Source organism: Trachemys scripta, chromosome 2, assembly GCF_013100865.1.
Source record: "Trachemys scripta elegans isolate TJP31775 chromosome 2, CAS_Tse_1.0, whole genome shotgun sequence".
Lineage (NCBI taxonomy): Eukaryota > Metazoa > Chordata > Testudines > Emydidae > Trachemys > Trachemys scripta.
The window spans coordinates 115,187,178-115,199,988 of NC_048299.1; the positions used below are offsets into that span (position 1 = coordinate 115,187,178).

The 12,811-nt window shown below is 42.3% G+C and overlaps 1 protein-coding gene across 1 annotated transcript in view; it reads right to left on the bottom strand.

Moving 5' to 3' along the window:
• The window catches only part of GABBR2 (gamma-aminobutyric acid type B receptor subunit 2), an 835,193-nt gene that overhangs the window by 525,280 nt on the left and 297,102 nt on the right, over nt 1-12,811 (bottom strand). Inside the window, exon 3 of the mRNA XM_034761463.1 lies at nt 1,111-1,281. Within this exon, the coding sequence (XP_034617354.1) occupies nt 1,111-1,281 (171 nt within the window). The remainder of the gene's footprint in view (nt 1-1,110; nt 1,282-12,811) is intronic.

A 12,811-nucleotide genomic window follows, 5' to 3' on the forward strand; every position in this document is an offset into this window, starting at 1 on the left:
GATGTGGAGGGTGACAGTTTATCTGAACCAGATAACATGTTAAAACCAAAATTTTCTTTCTACACTAGGATTTTAACATATGTTAGCTAGCACTTTTTTTCATAATGACGAGAAGACCAGAGAGAGAGAAAGACGGGGCAGAGGGTTAAACCCCTCCAGGATCATAAGAAGTGAAGTACAGATAAGGGGAGTGAAAATAAAAGGGTGCAACTAGTTCTACCTCCTCATTCCCCTCTAGATCATAGCTTCTCAAGCATACACTTAGCACAAAAGCAGGTTTTGACACTAGATTTGCAAATGCGCAAACTGATGCTAGAGGCTTAAATGTAGGAACAGGCTGAGCCTAGATTTGGCCTATGTCCTAGCCAAACCAATAACCAAACAAAGATAAAATTCCTTCAAAAGTATATATACTTTACAAATCAAAAGAGTCAAATGAGGATGTAATTAGAACTCTAGGGCATTTTTTATTGCAAAAAGGTGTATTTTGTACTACAAGAGAGCTATATTGATGTAAAATTCTAGGTAGTCTTTACCTTATGTAGCTAGCTAATAGATAAACCCTGGGTGGTTTTACCTTAAAGTACAAAATACACCTTTTTTGCAGTGAAGAAATAGCCTAAAATCTTGAAAGGTAGAACACTAGATGTTGGGTAGAGCCCCGTGCAGGATTATTCTTTAATCCCACTCCCGCTATTATGGCAGCAGGTCCTGCAGGAGCTGTGTGATCCCACTCCCACTGCAGTGCTCCACATTGAAGAAATTAGTTAAGGTTTCCAAACACTGATGGCTTGTCTACATAAAGTGTTGTTACAACAGAGTACAAATCCCCAGCAGAGAGATGCTGCACCTGCACACAGTAGAATAACTTGAACCAGTCCGAGCCTCACTTTACAACAGTGCATCACATCTACACTGCATCAGCATAGTTATACAAGTACCAAAATCCCTAACAGAAGCAGGCTTTAAGAACAGTAAATGCCATCTGGCAATAAAAACCAATGAGATTTAAACAATGGATGCATTTTTTCCCATTAATGATGGAATTAGGTCCCTGAGCATTAAACATTAGAAACCACCTTCTTCTACTATTAGTTAAGCAGCTCTTACCTCAGAGAATCTTTGTACATCCTGGGTTAGAGTTCCCACCCTCTTCCATTGATAATATTTGAGTAACTTCAAAATCGCAGGATTCACTGCATTATCAGATGGCACTGTCCGGAAGAAATAAGGATATTTTTTCTTATCAGCTAACTCTGGGGTTGTTGCTGCAAATGAAAGCTGAAAAACAAAGAAATGGAAATCTCAATGAGTGAAATCTAATTGCTGGCCCCATAAGAAGCTTACCCTACTTAATGCAAGGTAAAGTACATGAGGTGATGAATTATGGGCATTTGGAGAGTTTTTGACTGTCTTATGTTAAAGAAATAACAAACCTTTTTGAAATCTTGCTACCATCTTTTACTTTTCAGAAATAAACCTTTCCAACCTTGTCTACCTTTTAAAAAACAACACCATATATCCTATTAAAATCACAACATTATAGCCCATCTGCTACAAATTTAAATTCATGACTCATTAAAGTTTTGAGAGGGTTGCACTACAAAATTCCCTGGGTCAGATTAACCACACCTATATTAAAAACCAGGGGCAAGAAGCTTTTGGGGAGAAAACCTCTGAAGAATCCTCTGTGGAAATCCCTCCAACTTCCCTCCACAAGGAAGGGTCCAGAGCCCACTGCCAATCCTGATCACCACTCTGTGGCTTCAGTGGAAGTTGTGGGTGTGCAGAACGTTTAAAAATAAAGCAATTTAGTTGTCTCAATGTGGATTCAGGTGTCTAAAGCCATGGAGGAAATCAACAGGCAGCCAAGATAAGCACTCAGGAGTCCCTGGCTCCGAATCTCCAAGTGTGTTAGTTAGACAATGGCTCTCTCTGGACTGTTGTATTAGGACAGAGCCAGATTGTCCTTGGCTCTTGCACAACTTTTAAAATTGGGCCACTTGGGTGCCTAAATGTGGAGTTAAATGACTAATGCCAGCACACGTCTGGAAATGTTGGCTAAACCTCTCTGACTAAGTTTCTCCTCTGTAAATTGGAGCTGATACAGACTCACATCTCAGTGGGGTTTTTGAGAAGTAATGAGTAAATGTTTTTTAAAGTGCTTTGGAAACTAAGGCATTGGCTCAGAGCAATTCTAATTGACAGTGCTGAAAATGGCAGTTGGAGTCTATGTTCCCAATGTTGTCAACACCAATCATAGTATTGTAGAACTGGAAGGGATCTCGAGAGTCTTCTAGTCCAGTCCCCTGAACTCGTGGCAGGACTAAATATTATCTAGACCATCCCTGACAGGTGTTTGTCCAACATGCTCTTAAAAATCGGCAATGATGGAGACTCCACAACCTTCCTAGGCAATTTATTCCAGTGCTTAACCACCCTGACAGTTAGGAAGTTTTTCCTAATGGTCAACCTAAACCATCCTTGCTGTAATTTAAGCCCATTGCTTCTTGTTCTATCCCTCAGAGGTTAAAGAGAACAATTTTTCTCCCTCCTCCTTGTAACAACCTTTTATGTACTTGAAAACGGTTATCATGTCCCCTCTCAGTCTTCTCTTCTCCAGACTAAACAAATTCAATTTTTTCAATCTTCCCTCAGAGGCCATGTTTTCTAGACCTTTAATCATTTTTGTTGCTGTTCTCTGGACTTTCTCCAATTTGTCCACATCTTTCCTGAAATGTGGCACCCAGAACTGGACACAATACTCCAATTGAGGACAAATTAGTGTGGAGTAGAGCAGAATTACTTCTTGTGTCTTGCTTACAACTCTACTGCAAATGCATCCCAGAATGACGTTTGCATTTTTTGCAACAGTGTTACACTGTTGACTCATATTTAGCCTGTGATCCACTATGACCTCCAGATCCCGTTCCACAGTACTCCTTCCTAGGCAGTCATTTCCCATTTTGTATGTGTGCAACTGATTGTTCCTTCCTAAGTGGAGTACTTTGCATTTGTCCTTATTGAATTTCATCCTATTTTCTTCAGATCATTTCTCCAGTTTGGCCAGATCGTTTTGAATTTTAATTCTATCCTCCAAAGCAATTGCAACCCCTCCCAGCTTGGTATCGTCTGCAAACTTTATAAGTGTACTCTCAATGCAGTTAAACTTCTGTTAGAAATGGTAGGAAATATAAAATAAATTGTCCAAGTATCAACAGGCCAGCTCCTTATCATCTGTGCTCTGAAGCAGCCCATTAATCCACCAACTCTCATCAGGGATGACAGAAGGGTAAAAACAAAAATGGGGGGAGGAGGAGGAGGAGGAGGAGGAAAGAAATGAAAGGCTGACTTCCTGACTGTGTATTACTTCAAGAGTGACACATTATTAGGGTTACCATACTTAACAAATAAAAAAAGAGGACCCTCCACGGGGTCCTGGCCCCGCCCATTTCCCACCCTAGCCCCGCCCCAACTCCGCCTCCCCGCCCCAACCCCGCCCCCTCCTCCCTCCCACTCCCAGCCACGCAGAAAGGGCTGCCCGAGCGCTACCGGCTTCACAGTTTGCCGGGCAGCCCCCAGACCCTGCGCCCCCGGCCCGCGCTTCCCTAGCACAGCTGGAGCCCGGGAGGGGAAGCGCCCAGCCGGGGATGCAGGGTCTGGAGGCTGCCCGGCAAACCGTGAAGCCGGTAGCGCTCGGGCTTCAGGCAGCCGTAGCACTCGGCTATTAAACAGAGCCGAAGAGTCGGGGAGGAGCAGAGCCGTCACGGCTGGAGGCTCTGCTCCTCCCGTGACTCTTCGGCTCTGTTTAAGAGCTGAGCTGCCCCAGCGCTACCGGCTTCGGGCAGCCCCCATGCCTCCGGACCCTGCGCCGCCGGAGCCCGGGAGGGGAAGTGCCCGGCCAGCGGCTGGGGTCCGGAGGCAAGGGGGCTGCCTGAAGCCCATAGCGCTCGGGCAGTTCGGCTCTTAAACAGAGCCGAAGAGTCCGGGGAGGAGCAGAGCAGCCGCAGGAGGGGAAGTACCCAGCCGGCATTTTCCCGGACATGTTCGGCTTTTTGGCAGTTCCCCCCGGACGGGGGTTTGATTGCCGAAAAGCCGGATATGTCCGGGAAAAACTGGACGTATGGTAACCCTACACATTATATACCCATCTCTTTTAAGAACTGAAGAGACAGCCTGGATTAAGAAGGCCTCTCAACTTCCTCTTGCACCTATAAAAGGTTCAGGTTATTCCTCATACAAAGACTTTACTTACCCTCTGCAGGGTTGTCCAAATGCCCCTTGCCTCCCAACCATTCATATTTGTGTGCTACATTTGTGGATATCCAATTGGGTGTCTTATGCATCAATACCTATGATGCCCTCATTTCTTTTTCTCAGACCTCATCTACATTTCCCTGTACCTCCCCAGTCCTCCTCCTGAATCACCATTTCCCTGGATTCTAATTGCTATCCTCCTTCCCTGAGTCTCCTTAGTGCCCCTAACTTCCTTTCTGTCTCTCCCACAAGTTACCTTCTATCTGCTTTTCTTCTGCCCAACTTTCAACCTAATATTCCAACTTTCTCTTTCTTCTTTTCCTTTCTCACTTAAGGGGGGTTTTCTCCATCCCCTTAATATCTCTATCTACCCTCAAACAAATCCCGAGCCACTTGCTGCACATTGGCACTGTTATAGGGGCAGCGCACTCGAGTACACAATTAAGGGTGCCAGTGTCTACCTCCATGCATCAGGAAACAGCAGAACTGAGAAAGTCAAAAGAACCCTGCTGAATTGTCTGATGTGCAAAATTACTGCTGCTGAAAGGCAGCAGAGTTCTGTGAATGACTTTCAGACAAGCCATATGCAGCTGCTCAGGGGATAGCATATGTGGTACCTGTTTTGCCCCAGGCCTTCCCACCTACTTCCTGAAAATGCCCCCATTTCTGACATCCATGGGATATTTGTGGTTATTTTCTGCAGCAAGTTTAATACTCAAAATCTTCTGCCAAGAACATGCCTCCCAGGCTGCTGTCACCCATGCATGGCTTTTGAATCTCTTTATTGTAACAATCTGATAAAATTGGTGCTCTCCATATCATATAACAGAAGGGAACATATGGCACACAGTGATTTATTTGTAGAAGAATCCATACAAAATTCACTGTTCTTATGCCAGAAGAATTTTTGGTTGATGCTGAAAAAAGCAACAGAAATTGTATAATGAGATCTTAATAAAACTGATCTTTCAGGCTCAGTAGAAGAGTGATAGAGCACAGGTGCAGTATATAAATGTATCCAAGCACACTATTAAGTACATTTGCATTTTTGGACCATGCATTCTTTAAATCTGTTCCAGAAATATTATACTGATATTCAAAAAAAGAGATGGGTCTAAACCAAAACATCAGATCTAAATACTCCTGCATGTTAACAAAGATTGGATGTAGCTTGGAAGAGATAGGAGCCTGTCCCTAAACTCAGGAAAATAATGCTGCATTGGTTTGAATTTGGTCCATATTTGGGAGGTTATTTTCACAAACAGAAGGGCTACAAACTATTAAAAAAAAACAAGAAAAACAAGGTTAATGTTTGCAGAAATGGTTGGTTTACCTTCCAAAGTTCACCAAGGAAAGTTTCCTGCTGCTCACTGGCCAGTAGCTGAGTGGATTTTTCAAGCCCTATACTACTATCCATTTAACACTGCACTGTGAAATATTCTAAATAATTAAAGCAAAGCTTCACCTATCAAAATTTATGAGCAAAGTACATTTTATGATTGTGTAGCCTTGATTTTCTTTCACAACATTGATTGGCTTATTCGTTACTTCATAAAATTTAGTATTCTGCCATGAATCTACAAATAATTAATTCAGAGAGCAAAGGAACGAAAGCGTGTGAAAAGAACTGTCCAGCTTCTCTGGTTTGCCAAGTAAAGTTAAACTTTCTTTAAGGTACTATACAAAAGAGTGCTATAGCTGTAAATGAAGACCTCCACATCAAGTTGAGAGAGAAAAGCTCTTGAGTAAACCGTCCAGCATGAAAAGGCAGCTGACAGCTATGCTGTACAAAGCCTGGTGACTGGAAGAGACTTCATTTGGGAATTAATTCAATATAAAAAACTAACAAAGAAAATAATATGGTTGTTCTTTAAGAAATAAAAGATGTTGAGATTTTACAGCAACACAGATGAGGGGAGGAGCTGAGTTTCATACCCAGTGAGATGTGCCTGTCTAGAAGGAGTAGAGTACAAAGAAGCTTGGATCTGTCATGTTTCTTTTACCAGCAGGTATATATTGTGTACAAGGAAAGAACTAGATATAAGGAGCTACTACTACTACTACAGGTATAAGTAGTCATTGGGGGAAAAATACATCCAACCATAGATGCAGACAGTATGTGTAGTGTATAAATAAACTATAATTAGGGCTGTCAACTAATCGCAAACTCACGCGATTAACACAAAAAAATGAATCACGATTAAAAAAAGTAATCACAATTAATCACACTTATAACAATAGAATACCAATTGAAATTTATTAAATATTTTTGGATGTTTTTCTACATTTTCAATATTTATTTCAATTACAAAACAGAATACAAAGTACACAGTGCTCACTTTATATTATTATTTTTTATTAAAAATATATGCATTCTAAAAATAATAAACAAAAGAAATAATATTTTTCAATTCACCTCATACAAGTACTGAAGTGCAATCTCTTTATCGGGAAAGTGTAACTTACAAATGCAGGGTTTTTTTGGTTACATAACTGTACTCAAAAACAAAACAGTTTAAAACTTTAGAGCCTACAAGTACACTCAGTCCTACTTCTTATTCTGCCAATTGCTAAGACAAACAAGTTTGTTTACACTGACGGGAGATACTGCTGCCTGCTTCTTATTTACAATGTCACCTGGAAGTGAGATTAGGCATTCACATGGCACTTTTGTAGCCGGCATTGCAACGTATTTAGCATCTCTGGCATGTAAACATTCAGATGTCTCATGCTTCGGCCACATGCTTCATGCTTCGGCCACATTCCAGAGGACATGCTTGCATGCTGATGATACTCGTTAAAAAAATAATGTATCAATTAAATTTGTGACTGTACTCTTTGGGGGGAGAATTGTAGGTCTCCTGCTCTGTTTTACCGACATTCTGCATATATTTCATGTTATAGCAGTCTCGGATGATGACCCAGCACATGTTGTTTGTTTTAAGAACACTTTCACTGCAGATTTGACAAAACACAAAGAAGGTACCGATGTCAGATTTCTAAAAATAGCTACAGCACTTGACCCAAGGTTTAAGAATCTGAAGTGCTGTCCAAAATCTGAGAGGGATGAGGTGTGGAGCATGCTTTTAGAAGTCTTAAAAGAGCAACACTCTGATGCGGAAACTACAGAACCCAAACCACCAAAAAAGAAAATCAACCTTCTTCTGGTGGCATCTGACACAGATGATGAAAATGAACATGCGTCAGTCCGCACTGCTTTGGATTGTTATCAAGTAGAACCCATCATCCGCATGGAAGCATGTCCTCTGGAATGGAGGCTGAAGCATGAAGGGACATATGAATCTTTAGCGCATCTGGCATGTAAATATCTTGCAACACCAGCTACAAGAGTGCCATGTGAATGCCTGTTCTCACTTTCAGGTGACATTGTAAACAAGAAGCAGGTAGCAGCATCTCCTGCAAATTGTAACCAACCTTGTTTGTCTGAGAGATTGGCTGACCAAGAAGTAGGACTGAGTGGACTTGTAGGCGCTAAACTTTTACATTGTTTTATTTTGAATGCAGGTTTTTTATACTTAATTCTACGTTTGTAAGTTCAACTTTAATGATAAAGAGATTGCACTACAGTACTTGTCTGAAGTGAATTGAAAGATATATTTTTTTGTTTTTACGGTGCAAATATTTGTAATAAAAAATAAATATAAAGTGAGCACTGTACACTTTGTATTCTGTGTTGTAATTTAAATTAATATATTTGAAAATGTAGTAAACAGCCAAAATAAATAGTATTCTATTGTTGTTTAACAGCGTGATTAATCGTTATTAATATTTTAATTGCTTGACAGCACTAAATGTAATACGAGCATTTCAATTAGAAAGGCATTTTCCTTCACCCTCCTTTTCAAAGGACTAACAGGGTTTCATTTAAGTGATATAATGACATAAACTGAGACAACCCCTAGTTCAGATGAGTCTTGGAGCATAAGAATGATGTTTAGGGACCTTTCTTCCAAGCCTCATGGGATCCACAGGTTGTGTCAATCTATATCATCATGTCGTTTAAATAAAACCTAGTTAGATATGTGAAGGAACAACCGTTGTACTAATATCACAGTCCAAATATTTAGTTAAAAAATGGCATATAACCATTAATGAATAGCATCTCACGGGAAAAAACTGCTTTTACTAGTTTGATTTTTGGGATAGGCAAAGTGGTTTAATCCATCATATTAACACACACGAGAATATACAGAATGGAAGTCATCAATTTAGTCTACTATTATTTGCTTCAGTTAACTGAAGAAAAGTTTGGAACTCAAAACTCCATATATTCTAATTAAAATGACATCAATCATAACTGGCCAAAGAAGTCTGATATGAGCAGGGATGACAGACCGTGGGATTAAAAGGAAGGAAAACACTAGAGATAATCTAATCACATGGGAAGGTTAGTAAAGATAGCAATAGTGCTAATGAATGGATTAGTATATTGTAGAGTTTGCCATTGAACAAGCTGTATGTGCTATTAAATAGTTATGTTAAAATGGATACTTACAATAAAATTATTAAGATGTTTGCTAAAAATTGAAAAGGAATTATAACTCTACTGTAAGAAAACACCTGTGAGGGAAAATGAACAAATCAATTATAAATGAGATTGGGTGGAATGAACATCTTCCTTTTGTATAACAATAGAACAAAGAGAGTGATCATGCTTTTTCACAACATTACGTCTTGGTCAGACTTTAAATTAGAACCCCTACAGAAGAGGTGCACTATCTATTAATCATTATTAATGACATTGTTAATGGATAAAGTTTGAATGTAGATAAATGCATATTCCTCCTGCATTGACTATCCAGTGTCTGACACTAGCTATTCATAAATGTTTACAAGTGTGGAGATCTATATTTAAAGGTGACTGGCCACGTTTTTTTCAAGTTTGTTCACTTTTTCATTTTATGACTTTTAGTATAAAGATTAACTTCTGCTTTATTTAGTTTGATCAACCCCCCTTCTTTCATGATTTTTAAAATAGTGGCTATCTTCCCTCTCCCCCACAACTTGCCCATCTTATGGAAAAACATTAGTGAGAGGGATTTAAACTCTTCCTCCTCCTGTCCTTACTAGTATTTGCAAACCATGCAGATAGCTTTTATCATATTATCTTTACCCATACATATTTATATATTGCTACACTGTTTTGCTAAATGCGCCTCCCAGTTCAGAGAGAGTGGGAGAGGAATAATTCATGAACAAGGAGCAGTTTAGATCATAACACAGTGATAAATATGTCCATGGACTTTGTGATGTCACTATTTCACAGAAAACAAAATTATATGAGATGCTGAGGCTAATGAGGGTACCCAAAAAGCAAATTTCAAGGAGGAATAAAAGACAGACAAAAAGTTTTGTTTGTATGTATGAGTACACACACACACAGCTTAACATATATGCTAACTGGAGTACTCAAAATATTCAAAAAGCTTTGTAGGTCACCTTTAAAAAGCTTTATTTGGAAAATCTAGGTACTAGAGAGAGCAGCTGGAGGTTTGAGCAATTGCTAGTAATAAAGTGTAGAGATTAGAAGCCAGGTATAACAGATGTGATTGAGCAAACTCTAATGAGCGACAAGCAGAAGGCTACAAAGAGGGAAAAACAGAGTTTAAAACTTTCAGCAAGACAGGAAGACATCATTCAAAGTGGAATATAGACTGAGTGCCAAAGGAATCACTGTAGGGCTAGATTCACAAAGGTACTTAGGTGCCTAAATGCCTTTGTAGGCATCTCAGTCCTACTATTAGGCAGCACTGATGTTCACCAAACCACTTCTCAGCTACCACATAACCCTGTAAGTGCCCAAGTCCTTATAGGCCCTTAAATCTTGATATTTTCCCACAGTTAATGAGCTGCGTGGAGCCCTACCTCATGCCTAAGCTCAGGGAGGACTCTCAAACTAGGCATTCCCCTACTTCTCTTCTGAGCAGGGCCTGAGCCAGTCGGCATGTTCAGCACACACCTAACCTGCACAAAAGACAGCTATGGCACACAGGAATTTTGAGGGTTGGCTGGCTTGCATGTATGTGTATCAAAATACCCAACAGCCTGGGAAATTAGAGCACTCACCTGCAGGATCACCACAAGCGGGGAGCAGAAGGAGCAGAGCCCCTATCGTGCTCCTAACCCATTCAGTAGGATTTTGTCCCCCGGCTGTAGTGGTGCTGCTGTTGCAGCCTCAGAGGCAGTGTGGTGCAGAGCTGATGGGTCTCCTCTCCCTGCCCATAGAGAACAGGAGCAGAGGAGACACTCAAGCTGCTACTGCTGCTGACTAGTAGGGGTGGTGCAGCCTCTCCGGGGCTGCCTGCACACTGCCTGTAGGAAAGTGGGGGTGCTGACGAGTCAGATCTGGTTCTGAGGGCACCTTGTGGGGGCATGCCAAGGAGCTGGCTCTGGGGGTGCCATGTGGGAGGGGGCAGTGGTGGCCTGGGGAAAGGCACTGCCACTGCCAGGCCTGTTATAATGCACAGCCTGTACAGGTCCAATAGGACCCTGACCTCTGGCCCCAGAGCCAATACTATTCAGTAAAATTTTGGGAAACATTTGGTATGGTTTTTAGACTTCACCCCTCCTGGTTCAGAACCCAAGTGGCTGCTGCTCACCTGGGCTGTGGGAGACTGCATTAAAGTCCATGCCCCAACCTCAGCATGTCTCCATGTGAGTGCCCTAATCACTGGGCTATTGGCTACCAAGGGGAACATGGATCCCTCTCTCATTTATCACAAAAAAAGACTGTCCTGGCTTAAGGGCCTAACATCAGGAGGGGCTTATGACTAAGAATCCTGTGTGCCTTCCTCTGGTCTGTCAGTTAAGTACCTATGGCCCAATCAGGTTAGATACCTAAGTCCCTTTGTGGCACTGGGCCCTGAGTCTCACTCTTCTCCTCAGCATTTCACTCCTATTGGGTTAGGCAGCTCCCCATTTAGCTTGCTGGCTTCTGAGAATCATTTTTGCCTACCTCTCTCCATCCGATGCCTGGGGAGACTAAGTGCCTAATTTGGGTCTATTGTGTATTTGGTTGTCGTGGTAATAGAATCTTGTGTTAGATTATTAGGGGATAGCCCAGCAAGTTTTGGCTGGCTGTTGGTTAGTTCTGTGTGTAGCAACAAATGGCTGCTCCAAGGTTTACAGCTCTCTGTGTCTCCAGTTGTTGGTGTCACTAGGCATCACCCCAGGTAACTCGGGGGGAGTGGAAGACCACGAGAGTCGATGAAGCCCCCCCACTCTAGGCCAAAGTGAACCAAAGCCCCTGCATGTTAAACTTTACTAACCTCACAGGCCAGCAGCTGGGAAGCGGTAGTGATAAGGGAAACCTACATGCTTCTAGCTGAAGGACAAGATTACTTGCAGAAAGGAACAGTGCGAACAAGCTGCACAGCCAAGGTCATTTAATGTAACTACTGCAGACGGAGGAAGGGGGAGGAAGGGGGGGAGGTAGGGAAAGGAAAAAAAGAATAAAAAGGAAAAACTGCTTGTCTCAGTGCGCTTGATTTGAGACATGCTGGTCTCCTAGTGCCTATTCAGAGCTCTTGAATAAACTTTGGCTGCTTCTCCACCCTGGTGTGTTCATTGGTGCGAAGCACACCAGGCAACGAACCCTGCTGTTGCCCCCTCAGGCCCTCTGTGCCGGCAACAGTTTTGGCGTCCCTGGGTGGGCTCGAGGCTGAAATTTAGCCTTGTCCGGATCCCTCCCGGCGGCCGACGGATTGCAGCGACGACCGACGCCCAGCGCGTACCAGTGACTTCATTGGGGGCCTCGGCGGAGACGCGGTTTGATTGACCCCGGAGGGCACAATGGTGCAATGCACTCGGATAGTGGAGAAGTGGTTGTGGGCGACGGTGAGGAGCCGGTCCCTTGGATAAGGTAGGAACAGTCCAGTGGTGTGGACTTTTGCCTGTTAGGACCTGGGGAAACCCAGTGTCACCCTAGACCATGGGGCAGGGACAGAGTACGACAGGCAGGGCACGGTGTACACCCTTAGAATGCATTCTAGCAAACTGGAAAGTGTTTGACGCAAATCCAATAACTAAAAGTAGATTAAAAAGGTTCTGTACAGTAGACTGGCCTCAATATCAGCTAAAGGACCAGGAAAGGTGGCCACCGGAAGGATCACTTAATTATAACACGATCCTTCAATTACTCCTGTTTTGTCAGCGAACGGGTAAATGGAACGAACATATGCATGCGCAAATTGTTTATGGCTTTACGAAATAGAACAGAACGAGTTAACTGGAAAAATATAACTAGCAAGCTCAGTCCAAAGATAAGATGCTGGCCCCATCCAAGGACATTGTTCACAGCTAAGACTTGGCTGACAGCCAAGAAAAGGGGGGCCTGAATGTGCCCAAGCAACTATGGGATCTGCAAAACACTGCCAGGCATTAATGAAATGTGTTAGGTTTCTTTTCTCACAGATAAAAGAAGTGCTAACCAAAGACCCTAGCAGCCCTGCCATTCATTGAAACAAGGAGACTGAGTCTACGTAAAGTCCATCAATGAAAGACTGCTTTGGCTCCACACTGGAAAGGCCCTTTC